General features: G+C 33.0%; 1 protein-coding gene across 1 annotated transcript; it reads left to right on the forward strand.

The window, feature by feature from the left end:
* The first annotated feature begins 1,609 nt into the window (after positions 1-1,609).
* Positions 1,610-3,426, forward strand: LOC18425623 (uncharacterized). Its single transcript, XM_006830167.4, has 3 exons — positions 1,610-2,155; positions 2,375-2,588; positions 3,070-3,426. The coding sequence occupies exons 1-3, from the start codon at positions 2,030-2,032 to the stop codon at positions 3,135-3,137; spliced, it is 408 nt and encodes a 135-aa protein (XP_006830230.1). The 5' UTR covers positions 1,610-2,029; the 3' UTR covers positions 3,138-3,426.
* The last annotated feature ends 13,441 nt before the right edge of the window (positions 3,427-16,867 follow it).

Consider the following 16,867-nt stretch of genomic DNA (forward strand, 5'->3'; position numbering starts at 1 on the left):
TCATTTGGATTTGTAGGCAAAAAACTTAAATTAAAATGTAAGATGAGGTTGGGCTCATATATAGTTGTAGGTTAGTGCGCCTACACAAGCTTTTTTTGTATATATAGAACTCTTACCCTCTTCATGATTACTTCTCTCTTCGCTCTCATTTATTCATGGTTTGTTGAATGAGCCATTAAATATGGAAAAGTTTTATATAGAGTCAAGGCTCTAAACAATCAAATAAGAGCCTACCTCAAAAATTTCACTAGAAGAGGTTATTTTGATGCCCAAATATCCTCAAATTGATCATCCTGACATCACGATGCATGGACATGAGAAAAAAATAGATTTCAAGTTTTGGAAATAGTGCATCTTATAACGTATTTTTTGACCGTCAATTTCAAAATTTTCAAGTTCTCATAGATCTGCTGGATCTACACCAGTTTTGAAGCTTTAAATTTTATAATTAAAGATGAAAATATACTTTAAAGCTATCACAAAGATTTTCAGTGTTGAAACCACATTTATAGACACTATTTGAAGGTAGGCTCTAATTTGATTCTTTAGAGCCAAGGCTCTATACAAACCGCACCCAAACATACATACTTTTAGAGAGATAAAGTTAAATACAATACCTCTAGATAAATAAAATATTAATAAAATATGAAATGAAAATAATTCATACAACAAAAAAAACTTTGATTTAGAGGGATCTATTTTATTGCAGTGAGTTGCATTTTAAACTTCATTTTGTCTACAAAATAAATGTAATGGCCAACAACATTCAAATTCCGAACATGTTCTAACATATTTTAAAGTAAACTATTGAAAATCTATAATGTGATACCTCTATTTTTCTAGAAACTTAAAATATATATTTTTAATAAATTTTAGTAATTTATGAAGCGTATTAGACCAATCCACCGATCTGGATCGTCAATCAGCTGGTCAGGATCGATTTCTATTATGGCTCATCTAGGTCACCAATCCAATTTTTCAATAACATTGAGAGCACTAGTTGAGAACGTGGTGATTTGTTCACCCACATATCGCTGTCGGCTCATTATCAGCAATGCAAATAAGATTTGAATTGATGATAAAATAATATTAAAAATAAATAAAAAGTAATGATAATTTAAAGAGTAATAATCATACGAAACTCTCTTACACCCATGTGTGTAGAAGTCCAAAAAATCACCATTAAATTATATACAAATCTCTAAAAAAAGTTATCACACGGTGTGGGGTTTGACTTTTTTAAAGATATGTGTTAAAATTAGTAGTGATCATTTAAGATACTACATAGGGTCTCTTATAATTGCTACTCTAATTTAAAATAATAATTTATGGAGCGAAAATTTACAAGGGAGAAAACGTTAGATAAATATTAACAATAAATAAAATAAAATGGAGGGTTTCAATGACCAAACGTATATCCTCTCGAAAGCGAGATGAGTTTGCGCGTCGGTACATCGGCGGAGATGGGGCCACGTGTTGACATCATAAATAGGTTTCCAGTCCCGCTGGACTACCAAGCCTCCTCCCTCACAGATATAAAAGGAATAAAACCCTGTTGCATTCTCTTCCTCTTATCTATTTATCTCCTGCTCTCTCCTCATCCCCCATTCCACGTTCTCAGTGTTCGTCGTTGTTGCCGATCCTTTTGTGAATGGTGTATGTGGGTGTACTGTTGATGGTGCCCCTTCCTCTCTTTAGACGTGTTAGGGCAAAAGCCCACGAGCAAACGGCGCAGTGGCCCCTTATTCCATGTCTCTCCAGGCTTGAATCGTTTGCCTCATGCAACAAGGGCTGGTATTACCGCTGCCTTGGCCTCGATCCCTTGAATTTATTTCACTGACCTTAAATTGAATTGCCCCAATTCCTTGCCCTGGCCTCGATCCCTTGAATTTATTTCACTGACCTTAAATTGAATTGCCCCAATTCTTTGCCCTGGCCTCGATCCCTTGAATTTCGACCTTTAATTGAATTGCCCCAAATTAGTTCCTCTCTCTAGATTCTGCGCCTCCTCCTGTTTCCCTCTCTAAAAATGGCGGTTTCTCAGCCCTCGAACCAGGTGAATGTCTGGAAGAAACCCATGCGCGTTAAACGTGTGAAGAAGTGGGGTCTATTGAGGTCTCTTGATGTATTCCATGCATTCTTCAAAAAGAAAAAGGTAAAATCTCTTTCTCTTTTTTCATTTGTTTTTTTTATTTTCTTGTCCTTTCCCTGGCTTCTCTCTGATCCCTCTCCATTTCTTTGGTTCCCTGTTTCTTTCTCTTTCTTCTCTCCCTTTGCACTTTTATTTTTTCTGCTAATGTTTTGTTATTGGAATTGTTTTTCCTTTCCTTTGCCCTGTTCAGAAAGGTTGTTCTAATTGGGTTTCTTGCTGCAGGAGGTTGCAGATCTCATGCTTATCAGCATAAACATTCACGAGAGCACAGGCCACCTGCTCTCGTGCCCCCTGCGATTTCTTGTGAGGGTCGATGACACAGTTTTCACTGTTATTCAGACTGCGCTTCGATCTTACGCTCGTCAGGGTAGACTCCCTGTCCTCGGCAATAATTCCGACGACTTCTTCCTCTACTGCGCCAATTCTGACTTCATAGGTTTGGTGCCTCTCTCTTCATGAATTCCCTTATCGATTAATTCCAGTTGCATGTTTGCTATTTTATTTCTATCTCTATTTGCTAAGATCTTCTATACTTCTTCCCCTATATTTTTTTCTCTCTCTCTCTCTCTCTCTCTCTACAAATTGTAGATAACCCCTAAGCATTAGGCAATGTAGGATGGGACTCCACACTTATTTTATTACATTTTTTCTTTTTTTTTCTTTTAATCGGGATCAGTTTTACTCTCTCTCTATCTGCATCTAATTATTTGTCTACTTCTTATTATTGATATTTCTCTACCCCATTTTAATTACTCTCTCTCGATCAGATTATTATGCCTCCTTATCATTCCCCATCAAATGAGTGACTGGTTTCTTAATGCTATTTCCCTTTCACTTTCATTGCTTTTGTTCCATATATACTGATTAAACCCACACACTCTACATGCAAAGGTTTTAATGGGTGAATTGAAATGCAGCTCTGAGTCCAGTGGTGCCCATCGGTAGGACTGGAGGGAGGAACTTTCTGCTCTACAAAAAGAAGTAGGAGGAATACTACTTCGGTGAACAGCATAAACAACAAGGAAGAAGAGGAGGAATGGTCAAAGGGCACGCCACTAACTGGAAGCAATGGATCAATAATTCTCTCTCCTTCAACCTCTCTCACTGAGCACCATAATTTTTCATTATTTCACTAGAAATACATTAATATTGAGAACCTCTCTCATGTCACAGTGTTTTTTATCTATTTATTTATTTTATAGTTAGATTGATGTTTAAAGTGCACGTTGTTACAATAAAATAGATCTTAACGCAAATTTTTATAGTGAAGAAAACCAAGTGTACAATAATCCTAGACTTTTTTATTTAATAGAGAGCAAGGTGATCACATAATAAAACATTGAATGTGAAATTAGATGAATGTATTTATTCCATTGATCAAGTTTAAATATTAAAATAAATTTTTCCGAATTTTATAGTACACCCAAACTATCAAATTCCACACCATCAAATTCCACACCGTATAGTTGTAAGTAATTGTCATCTCTTTATTCAAAAAGTGAAGGGTCTCATTGTATACAATTCTTTGAAAAATAAAAAGAAAACAGAAAAATAAAAAAAAAATAATTTGATAAGGCTGTATGCGTATCTAAATAAATAAATTTTCACCTCATAACTCATCGAAAATTGCAAATCAAGCATGTATTTACCACCCAAATCTGTCTTAGTAGCCAAGGCCACAGTCACGATGTCAAAGGGCTTATTAGACCATCACAGTTTTCAAAAGGGCATATTAGACCATCATAGTTGTCTTAGTAGCCAAGGCCACAGTCACGATGTCAAAGGGCTTATTAGACCATCACAGTTTTCAAAAGGGCATATTAGACCATCATAGTTGTCTTAGTAGCCAAGGCCACAGTCACGATGTCAAATGGCTTATTAGACCATCACAGTTTTCAAAAGGGCATATTAGACCATCATAGTTTTAATAGAATCGTGATGGCCCAAAAACCACAAGGAAACATCAAGGCTCTAACAAAGCGAGCCGTGATTCTCACTTTTCATGCCTTACTCGAACCGTAATGGTTTCATGGCCTGCTCGGACCGTAATGGTGTATTGTGTATCGAATGACCACCACGGTTCTATTAAGACCATCATGGTCTATAAATAAACCCATGGTCTATGAATAAGCCCTTTGATCATCACGGTCCCATCAGAACCGTAACCGTAACGGTCTTTTTAAGGCCTTGCCATCAATAAAGATTGGGAAGAGAGTTCGCCTTATGGAATAAAGATTGGGATGAGAGTTCCTTGATAAAGCATCATGGACCTAATAGGTTCGTGAAAAATATTTCAAGAAGAAAAAAAAACAAAAGGAAAATTGTGACTTAATGGGTAAGGATGTAGATTTTAAAATTTTTAGGTATTATTTGGATTGTTGAAAAAATAGAGATATTTTCTACAACTATCTTAAAAATAAAAGCTTTGGAACATAAAAATTGTAACTTTTCAACTTACATGTTTAAATTTCGCAATGTTCGTTGATCTAGTGGGCAAGGTATGCTGACTCGGCCTTCGGGCATACGAAGCAAAACAGAATCACAAAAGACAAATGTTAACCAGATTAAGATCGGCTTAATTTAGTTTTTATTTTCCAAATTTTCACAAATTCGATTTTAAATTTTGGAGAAATTTCTTCCATTCAATTGAATAGTAAATATATGCAACATTCCCAATTAGTGCTTCGGTGGAGTGGATCATCTAATCCGCATATCTGTGTTTGATTGATCTGAATCAGCGATCTGAAAATATTGAAAAATAAGAAATTAAAATCACCCCAGGGGGATTGGGGAACCTAAACAAATATTGGATAAGCTTTAATAATAAAAAAAAGGATGAAAAAAAAATAAAAGGGAGGTTCTATGAGGGGAGACTAGGCCATGATGTCTAACTTTTTGGAACCGGTTCGGTCCTGGTTGATATTTGGTATAGTTCAGTAATTCTCAGTCCAAATCACTGGGTTTTGAAACATTGTTCATAATTATTATCTCATCTTTATATTTTATTTACTTATTTGTTCTCAGTCCATTTTTACCCATCATTTGTTTGAATCTAGAGTGAAAAAGATAATCCGAGCATGTGAGCTCATGGAAAGTGTGAGTCCAATAATCTAAAACTCTAAATTGAATTTGACTGGATCTAATAGCCACTTCATTTATATATTTTTATAAAGGGTGTGGTTTGTGTAGAGCCGAGGCTCTAAACAATCAAATTAGAGCCCCACCTTCAAATAGTGTCTAGAAATGTGGTTTAAATACTGGAAATTTTTTTACTAGCCTTCAAATATATTTTTATATTTAATTATAAAATTTAAAGTTTAAAAAATAGTGTATATTGAGTAGATCTATGAAAACTTGAATGACTTAAAAATTGACGGTCTAAAAATGGGTTACAAGATGCATTATTTCCAAAAGTTGAAATTCATTTTTTTCTCAAGTCCATGCATCTTGATGTCGAGATGATCAATTTGAAGATATTTGGGCATCAAAACAACCTCTTCTAATGAAATTTTTGAGGTAGGCTCTAAGTTGATTTATTTAGAGTCTAGGCTCTATATAAACTTTTTCCTTTTATAAATATGAACTACCTCAAAAATTGAGGGCACGCGACTCATCTGACCCATGCATATGAAAAATTAAAAAGGGAATACATAAAGACAAATTACTTGATTCTTATCGGCCATTTATCTACTTATGTTCTGATATGAATGATTGGCCTAATACTATTCAATCAGTCATAATATAATTTTTATCCTTTCTAGTGGATTATGTGCTTGCAATGTAATAAGTTATAAAAGAAAAAAAAAATACTTAAAGATTATAAAATTCAATAATATAATTCTAGTATATTTATATAAGGGAAAAGTTTATATAGAGCCGAGACTCTAAACAATTCAAATTAGAATGTACCTTAAATTTTCCCTAGAAGAGGTTGTTTTGAAGCTCAAATATCCTCAAATTGATCATCTTGACATCAAGATGCATGGATATAAAAAAAAAATGGATTTCAAGTTTTGGAAATTGCGTATTTTGTAACACATTTTTGGACCGTCAATTTTCAAGAGTTTCATAGATCTGTCGATCTACATTATTTTTTAAGCTTTAAAATTTATAAATAAAGATGAAAATATATTTTAAGGCTTTCACAAAGATTTCCAATATTAAAACTACATTTCTCGACACTATTTGAAGGTAGGCTCTAATTTGATTGTTTAGAGCCTACTATACGAACCGCACCTTTTATGTAATGGGGAATGATTTCAAGCAAAGGTTTTATAGTAATATAATGATACAATCTTCAAAAAACATGTTAGGGCCATTGCCTTTAACCCAATTTTTAAATATACACTCTTTACATTCTAATGAACAATCACAAAATCAATAACAAAATTTAGGAACACACTTTCTAAAAAGTGTTTATTTCAGCCTAATAGGCTGTTCATTTTGGTGTGATGCTTAGATCTTGGCTTTAGAAATATGTTTTTCCTTTTCCAATTATTCGAGGGCTTTATTATCATTAGAGAAATAATGTTTAAAAAAAGAAAGAAGTCATTTTGAGTTTATAAATCTTGGATCTTGAAATTCAGCAAATAGATGGCCTAGATTCATTATTTGATGCAACTCATTTTGACCATATATAGCATGCAAATTGAATTTTGTTTTCCAAATTGATTTATAGGATGAAGAGGTAGTCAACCCCAAATAGTTAGGAAAATGCTCTCATGATGATGATGATTGTTGGGGCGAAGAAAGGATGTATTCAATTTTTTGGATCACAAAAATGCCACCAATATGGTTTTCTAGAAGTGTGCCTTCATTATATTAGTATAACACATTAATATGTGATCATTCCCCATAATATGCGTGGGTGTATATCTTGTTTTTTAAAGAAGAAAAAGAGGGTATGGACTTGGACTGTGTCGTATGACCGAGTTTATACATCTATAAATCTGCTGATTTAAACCATTTATAGATCTATTTGATTGGAATCCTTTTGGAGTTTAAAATTTTATTTTAGAGATTAATATATTTTTCAGGCCACCCTAAGAATTTTTACACTAAAATTATATCATATGACAAAGTTTGGACGAGCAACTTACTGTGAATGTTTAAGGTTTCAACCTTACATAAACAACACTCTTTTAATCTAGCGTAACAAAATAAATAATTACTAAAATTTTCCTTTAAACCAGTGTTTAAAAAAACGTTGAGTTGAACCGGACTCGCCCGGTTCGACTCGAGAATCGCCATGGACAAATTGAATCGGCGAAAAAAATGGGAATCGTCCGGTTCTAGAGAGAACCGGACGATTCTGCACTGTGACTCGCCGATTCACTGTACGGAATCGGCGAGTCCCGTACGTTTTTTTTTTTTTTTTTTTTTTTTTTTTTTTTTTTTTTTTTTTTTTTTGTAATTTATGAAAGATTTTTTTGTAATACTTGATCGATTTTTTTGTAATCCATGATCGAATTGTTTTTTTTTTTTTTTTTTTGTAATTCATAATCGAATTTTTTGTTTTTTTTTTTTTTTTGTAACCCATGATAGAATTTTTTGTAATCCATGATCAAATTTTTTGTAATCCATGATCAAAATGTTTGTTTTTTTTTCTTGTAATCCATGATCGAATTTTTTGTTTTTTTGTTTTTTTTTTGTAACCCATGATAGAATTTTTTGTAATCCATGATCGAATGTTTTGTAATCCATGATCGAAATGTTTGTTTTTTTTTTGTAATCCATGATCGAAATGTTTGTTTTTTTTTTTGTAATCCATGATCGAATTTTTGTTTTTTGTTTTTTTTGTAACCCATGATAGAGTTTTTTGTAATCCATGATTGAATTTTTTGTAATCCATGATCGAATTGTTTTTTTCTTTTTTTGTAATACACTATCGAATTTTTTGTTTTTTTTTGTAATCCATGCTCGAATTTTATGTAATCCATTATCGAATTTTATGTAATCCATGATCGAATTTTTTGTAATCCATGATTGAATTTTTTGAAAATTTGTGATTTTTTTTTTTTAATCCATGATCGAATTTTTTTTTGTAATCCATGATAGAATTTTTGAAAATTTGTGATTTTTTTTTTTAATCCATGATTGAATTTTTTTTTGTAATCCATGATAGAATTTTTTTGTAAATCCATGATCGATTTTTTTGAAATTTTGTTTTTTTTTTTTTTAATCCATATTATTCAAAGAGATGCTGATTCTGAGGCCACCATATCCCAGCCATATTATTCACATATCGAGTCCCAACAGCAACAGTGTAGGGATGAGCACGACAGTACAGGTGAGCATGAAGGATAGATAATCTTCGGGGATTTTAGATTGGGAACACAACAAAACACTAATACTCAGGGATTTGGGAATAGTCAGACGCCTGTTAATATCGATGATTCGTTTTTAGATCGAATCAATGAATTGTTAAACGAATTCAATCATTGGCACCAGCGTGACCAAGAAGAACAATAACGTCGTATATCATTTCATTTTTAGATCATATGTTACTAATTTTATACTTTATTGTAGTCCATGTATGTTGATATACTTATTCCATGATAATTCTATGTTTATCCTTTTGTGTGATGTAAATTAAATGCTGAATGGCGGTTCATGCAGGGAAAGAACCTATCAATATGCGCATACTCATTCAAAAACATAAAAAATCTTAATGGAGTACCCTCATTTCTTATTGAATTCCTAAAAAACAATATTTATAATGAATTTTAATAATTTTTTCGGATTTTTTTTAAGCTTTATTCTGATCGATTCACCCGATTCCCGATCCGGATCGCCGATTCGCCGATCCGGATCGGTTTTTTGGGAGCCCGATCCGGGTCACCGATTCGTTTTTTAAACCATTGCTTTAAACTAAGAAGATCTTCCCGAATAGGTGCTTGCTCAAAGGACTAAGTGTTCATTTGTTATAGGGTTTGTATATATTATGAGACCATTTACCATTGTCGCAAGGAAGTCACAATGACTTTTAATCATTAAATGTCAAATTGGATAGCTCAAGAGTAACACAAAGTACGAGATTTTTTTTTGTGAACTTTGGAGTTAATGACACACAACCACCCCGATTTAAAATCTGATGGATATGAATGATTGTGACTTCTTTATACAAAAAGAAATGGGAAAAGTTTATGTAGAGCCGTGGTTCTAAACAATAAAATAAGAGCCTACCTCACAAATTTCACTAGAAGAGATTGTTTTGATGTCCAAATATCTCCAAATTGATTGTCTCGATATCAAGAAGCATGGACATAAGAAAAAAATGGATTTCAAGTTTTGGAAATAGTGTATCTTGTAATGTATTTTTTGACTGTCAACTTTCAACATCTTCAAGTTTTCATATATATGTTCGATCTACGCTATTTTTAAAGCTTTAAATTTTATAATTAAATATAAAAACATATTTTAAGGATATTAAAAAGATTTCCAACATTGAAACCACATTTATTGATACTATTTGAATGTGCGATTTACTTTGATTGTTTAGATATACAAACCGCACCCAAAAGAAAATAGTCCCTTGATGTACTTTTCCTTTGCCATATGCTCCCAAAACGAAAATCGAACCGGAAAAGTTCAATATGATCCATATGACCGTGGTAATAGAATGGTCACATGGGCACTGACTGTTTTAATATGTTGGTAGGTGAGTGAGGCATACACATGAGTTTGGTGAACAATCCGCTTCATAGTTTACATAACAACAGTGTTCCTTCAAAACTTCGCAATATTTTTTCCCTCCAAACACACTTTGCTTCCCATCTCTCTCTCTCCCAATGACTTCCCAGTTGTGTGAGTCTAGCCATTAAAGGCCATATGAGTGCTTGATGGCTTTCCCTTTATCTTCTTTTAAAAATCATGAGAGTTGACCAAAGGGGAACTTCTTGAAATGATGAAAGAATTATTTATCCGTGGAGAGTTGTTCGGAGGGGTTAACTCCACTTATATTACTTTGATTCCTAAAAAGTCGATTATTGCTAAATTGACCGATGTTAGATCAATTAGTTTGCTCTCTAGTTTTTATAAAATAGTGGTTAAGATTTTGGAGGATAGACTGAAAACTGTGTTGCATATGGTTATATCTAGTCCTCACGCAGCTTTTATACAAGATCATCGTATTGCCTATAGCATTTTGGTGGTGCAAGAATGTATTCATTCAAAAGTCTCTAGCCAGACTCAAGGGGTAGTCATAAAACTGTATATGGAGAAGACCCATGAAAGAGTGGAATGGGGGGTACTCCTAGAAATTATTTTTTTGAACTGTTGTGAGATTGCACTGGGCTTGAAAGTAAATTTTAATAAAACCTGCTTGATAGGTATAAATTGTAATGAGGATACTATTCATGAACTCACTAAGGTGGTGAGATGCAAAGTTGATCAATTCTTGGTCACTTATCTAGGCCTGCTTATTTCGGATAGGACGCTATCGGTTTCAGTTTGGGATAAAGTTATTCAGAAGGTTTAATATAAATTGGATATTTGAAGACCAAAATACTTATCTCTAGGAGGTAGGTTCACCCTTATTCATTCTTGCTTGTCAATTTTACCTATCTATCATATGTCTATCTTGCAGATGTCACGATCAATGGCTAAAACAGTGGAAAGGATGACGAGGAATTTTTTATGGTGGTCTTTTGGGGAAGAACGTAAATATCATTTACTTAGATGGGATAAAGTGTACACGCTTAAAAGTGAGGAAGGTTTGTGGATCAGAAAATTAAATTTAGTCAATCAAGCCCTTTTGTGTAAATGGTGGTGGAAAAGTTTTCTCTTCATGGACAACTTTGGTTCCAAGTCCTTGAGGCCAAATATGGGCTGGATAGACAAAGTGTGTGGCTAGGATGTGGTCATGGTAATGATGTTTCTATTTTTTTGAAGCCTATTTTTCGTAGCAAACCACTCATAGCTAGGAACTTCATATGGAACATTGGAGATGGTACTCAGCTCTCTTTGGTCATAAAAAATGGATTGGAGAATATCCGCTGAATATTAGATTCCTAAAAATATTTGATAAGGTCAGCAACCAGAAAGCAAGAGTTTATGAGCTTTTTGAAGGAGTAGGTAACGAGGTTACTTGGAACATTTTCCTCCCTTACAATAGGCTTCGTGATGAACTTATCCATCAGTATACCTCGTTGCTTCAATTATTAAATGACGTATATATCCCTTCAAACTCAGTGGATAAGGTTATCTGGGAGATTGAAAAGATGGGACATTCTCAGTTAAATCATGCAACAAATTACTCTTCCATGATAGATGATAATGTACTTTACTGTTAGAATTCGTGGGAACATACATGCACAGACATTGAATGGAGAATGAAAAGAACACAATATTTACGTGGTTCAGGCCGAAGCTTTACGTCCACGGATCCAAAGCCCAACATGCTACGTCTTCACTATTTTTTATGGATGTTTATATCAATAAGTACCTCTATATATGAGGTCAATCACACAATTACAGGAGATAAATATGGTATGATAACTTGATATCCAAGTAACTTGGTCTCTATCTTCTAAGTACCTAACATTATCAAGAGATATATATCCATACATCTATAATGATGTATATCAATATGAACCTGATATATCAATATCCCAACACTCCCCCTCAAACTCAAGATACTTTGACACAAAGCAGCTGGAGTTTGAACAATACTAAGTTGCAAAAAAAAAACCAGTAGTGATTAAATTCATGATAAATTTCACAGCTTAGCATGGTCTTCCACGAAACAACCTTTCTTGAGCTCTTTACTTTCTTTTAGAGACTTTCTCTCTCTTGGGTATTCCAAGAAACAACCTTTCTTGAACTCTTTACTTCTTCTAGAGACTATCTCTCTTCTCTGAAGATCTTCTCTCTCAGATGCTTCTTTCCTTTCTAGAGGCTTTCTCTCTCTAAAAGAAACAGATATTTCTTTATCTCTTCTTCTTCTCCTTCTAGGAAAATGATGACTCTCTCATCTTCTTCTATGCAAAAGAAGGCTCTCTGTATTTTTCCCAATACACCAAGAAGAAACAACAGGCCATCGGAACATCCGGGATCGTGTAACGAAAAACTCCATCATCAAACAAAATCAAGTAACGAAAAACTTGATCATTAACCAGGATCGAGAAATTCGATCATCAACTAGGATCGAAAAATTCGATCGTCACACAGGATAGAGTAACGAAAAACTCCATCATCAAACAGGATCAAGTAACGAAAAACTTGATCATCACACATGATCGATAAATTCGATCATCAAACAGGAAGCACTTGGAAGAGCCAACTGAAATTAGTAGTTCATAAAGAACTCAAGCAACAACATCAACCAAAATGAAATTTTGTTTCCATGTGATCCAGTTTTGAGCATTCGACCTACTCTCATCAACCACAACAAGCGCAATGGTGGCCTCAACTTGGAGATCACAATCAGAATCACCTTCTTTTCTTTCCTCTTTTTCTTTTTTTTGGTTTTTGAATCAATCGGAATCAATCGTAAACCTTTGATACCCTGGCTGTGACTATATGCACCTGTAGCTCTTCCTAGAATCTGTTCCAGAATTTTCGAGGCTCTATCTATGGCATTGGCACTGAACAAGCCATGTGTCTCTTGTCTATCCAATATTGAGGGATGATCACATAAAGTGAGAACCTCACGGAAGAAAGTGATCGGCTGCCGGGCTAAAGACTGTAGATTACCAACGTTGCAGTAAAGTATCTCCTCAAATGGAAAAGATGATGGATTAAAAAATACTAGTTTCTCTCTCTTGATTATACGAATAAATTGGTATGTAAGACAATAGGGTTAACCATTCACAGGAATCAGGTATTAGGATTATTCTACCCTGCCTTCCACGAATAGATTGCTTGTCACCTCTCTTTCTCTGTCTTGGTTCTCAAATAAATTGGGTCATCTCTCTCTCTCTCTCTTAAGTCTACGAACAAATTGTTTCTCTCTCCATTCAAAGATATCGCTGCAAGTACAATGGTTGTGGGAAGGGCGCACATGGCAGCACCGACTTTTGCAAGGCCCATGGTGGTCACTCGTCTAAGCTCTGCAACTCTAAACTTTTGCAAGTCTAAGCTCTGCACTTTCAAAGGCAAGCTCAGCCTTCATCGGATATCTAAACTAATCGATCAGATTGATAGGTAGATGCATAGATTAGCAAGTGTTTTTGTTTCATGATATGAATGTTGGCAAGGTATTCCTACCGGAATACCCCAATCAGGCAACCAGCTTGGGACCCTTCAATCAAAAGCCGGATTGTGTTGGCTGATGAATGGCCCCCAACCTTTTCATCACTAGTGTCATCCTCCTTGAGAATATTGGCAATGTAATACAGTGCATGCTCTGCTTCAGAAGTTTCACGATCATCATCGCTATAACTTATAAGGATGACATGATCTTCATATGAGGCTAGGGCATCAGCGATCTTGTTGCTGCCTTGACGCAGCTTTTGACGGATTTTCTTTGCAAATATGTAAAAAGATTTTGTAGTGTAAAGTTGCGTCAAGGCAGATGTTTAGAAAATTCTGAAACCCAAATTCAAATTGCTTGAAACTCACAAGTTTCTCAGATATGGAAATGGCCCATCCCCCATAAAGTTCAAGCTTTCATCTGGCTTGCGGCTCAGAACAAGATCTTAACCATTGATAATCTACTCAAAAGAGGAAAGATATTATGCTTGCCTGATGTGCAAAGAAGATGCAGAATCTGGTGATTACTTATTCCTGCATATCATTTTGTAAACATGATCTGAGGATGGTGTTTTTGTATTTTGGGTATTAGGCTACGTTTGCCTTAATCGGCACTATCCTTGATTTGCCAAAGATGGGTGTGGCATTGATTTGCCAAAGATGGGTGTGGCAATATGGAAGATCGCAAGAAGAGCAGTAATGTGGGAGATATGGAAGGAGCATAATCGTAGAACTTCCGAAGGGGAATCTCTGTCCTTTGATGTAGTCTTAAACAAAATCGAACGTCTGATGTGGTGCTGGCTAGCTGCAACAAAGGATAGATAGGGAATTTCAGAAGTAGATGTTTTGGTTAATCTAAATAATGTTATGTCCTTAGGTGCTATTAGAACTTGGATCAGGTGTGTTTGGACCCCGCCAATACAAGGTTTATTGAAGCTTAATTTTTATGGGAGCTCTTATGGTAACCCAGGGTTAGCAGGGGTCGGAGGAGTAGTGCGGGACTGGAATGGCCGGATTATCTTCACATATGCAGGGCCAATTGGAACTGCCTACGATTAATGGTGCTGAAATGTATGTGATTTATCATTGGTTACACATCTTTTGCAGCAAAAACTTGGGTAATTGTTGTATTATTGAAGGTGACTCTATGAATGCTATCCAATGGTGCAATAAGAAGCAAACGGTTTCATAGGAGTTAAAATTGATATGCCTTCAAATTATTGACCTATCAGCCTGTTTGACTATCTCTTTCTAACATGTTTTTAGGGAGGCTAACTCTTTAGCAGATCAACTGGCTATATGGGATGTTTCCTTTTCTTGTTTCCCATTTCAAATGATGTAATACCCTTTGGATGATCTTTTTTAATAAAAATTTATGACATTCATCAAAAAAAAAAAAAAAATCTCTCTCTCCACAATTACTTACATATTTAATATGCCACAAATTTAAAACTCTCAACATTATCTCTTACTTTGAAAGTTTGTTTTTTAACATTATCTCTTACTTTGAAAGTTTGTTTTTTTCTCAAAATTTGCATGTAATTTTTCTCCCACAATCTCTACCATATGTTCTCTGTCACCATTCTCTTTATCTCTCATGTACTAATTGTCTAATATTATTTTTATTTTAATTATCCATTATCTCTTAAATATTATAAGAAAAATTTTATTTCTCTCTTCTATACATGCACTCTCTCTATGGATTCTCTCTCTTCTCCCTCTCAACACTCTTTTTTATCATAACTAAAATAATTGTAATCCTGCACTTATTATAAAGATATCAATTATAATTTCATTAGAAACAAAAATGATTATTTTGAAGCACTATTCAAATTTTAACTTAATATTATTCTAATATTATAGTGATAGTTATATAAATTTACATATAACTATTCTATTTTTTATAGTGTAGCTTGTTTAAATTATTATACCAAATTCCTTTATTATATAATAAATAATAAAAGTAAAATGTTCAATATCGTGATAGATATAGATGCAATTAATTATATAAAAACAATTGAAATAAATTACAAAAATAATTAGAATCCTAGTTAAATATTGTGAATATCTCATAATCACAAAAGTATAAATATATAATTATTTATTAATAGTAAACAAATTCTTTAGTTTACAATTAATAAATGTAGTTATGGACTAAGTTATTAAGATGTCAATTTTCATATATTGTTTAGGAAAATTGTTTCATGCAGGATGGATTGCATGACTACATATGCAATCCAAAAAGTGTAAAGCATCCATCTTAAAGACGGATGCAAGTGTTCCATCTAAAAACAATGCAAACTAACGATTCAACTGTTTTCTTACTAGAATTATTATTTCTAGTTTTTAAAATTTATTTATTTTTTTTCATATTCACGATCTCCATGTTAGTTAAAAATTAAGTAAAAAAATCCATCTCAAAAAAAGATTTATTAATAGGCTTGCATTTCTAAATATGCAAGCTTGGCCGCATAGAAACCGGATCCTATTATTTAATATTCAGCACATAGTATAAAGAGAAAGGTATATATATCCTTTTAATATTTTTCGGCAACAGTACTAATAATTTTAATTTCAATATATATCTAATTATTATGGGCTATTTGTTAAACATATCATGCGACATATTTTTTGTATTTTTATTTTTTCTAATTTCATAAGAATATTTATTTATAAGTAAATAATTTATTGCTAATATTATTTGAAAATATTTTTAATTATTTTAGAAAATAATATAACTTAAAATAAAAGAAAAAAGATAAAACATAAAAGTAATTAACCAAAAGGCAAAAAATAAAAAGATAATTATTTCTATGCTTTTATTTTTTGCATTTTCAGTTTCTCTAATTTTTAAAATAATTATTTATAAATAAAGAATATATTTACTAATATAAGCAAACAACAATTTCATTTATATTAGTAAATTATATAACTAAATATGTAAAAAAGGGACACACATGATAGTAATTAGCCATAAATCCAAATTAGAGATTTAAATAAGGTAAACAATTTTTTTTGAAAAATAATTTCCTTAAAATACAAGTTATAAATAGCGTTATAATCATATTTTGGAATTTATGCGATATATTTTTCTAATTTTATTTCTTCTAAGTCTTTGAAATAATATTTATTTATAACTAAATAATAAATTTATTAATATGATTAATAATAATTTTAGAGTAGATTAGAGAATAAAATGATTAAAATATAAAAAATTATTATCTAATAGAAGCATGTATATGGAGATGGATCCAACAAATTTTCTCTCTCTATAACTTTCTCTATAATGGAATACTTTTCCTCTATAACTTTCTCTATAATCGAATACGCGCCGGTTTAAGATGGTAAATAAAGGACACAGTTTCTATGCTGCCAAGTCTGCATATGTAAAAAATGCGGGCTTTTTAATAAATCTATTTTTGAGATGGATTTTAATACTTAATTTTTAAGGACATGTAATCCCTAACAAAAAAAGATCGTGAAAATGAAAAATAATTAAAATTTAAAAACTAAAAATAATAA

Source organism: Amborella trichopoda, chromosome 1, assembly GCF_054954075.1.
Source record: "Amborella trichopoda isolate Santa Cruz 75 chromosome 1, AtrichopodaSantaCruz75HAP2 v2.0, whole genome shotgun sequence".
NCBI classification, from domain to species: domain Eukaryota; kingdom Viridiplantae; phylum Streptophyta; class Magnoliopsida; order Amborellales; family Amborellaceae; genus Amborella; species Amborella trichopoda.

Bases quoted from the DNA above. Each gene is read 5' to 3' on its own strand.
- LOC18425623 (XM_006830167.4), top strand. From the start codon at position 2,030: ATGGCGGTTTCTCAGCCCTCGAACCAGGTGAATGTCTGGAAGAAACCC. The intron at 2,156-2,374 runs GTAAAATCTCTT...TTCTTGCTGCAG, and splicing joins CATTCTTCAAAAAGAAAAAG to GAGGTTGCAGATCTCATGCT. The intron at 2,589-3,069 runs GTTTGGTGCCTC...ATTGAAATGCAG, and splicing joins CGCCAATTCTGACTTCATAG to CTCTGAGTCCAGTGGTGCCC.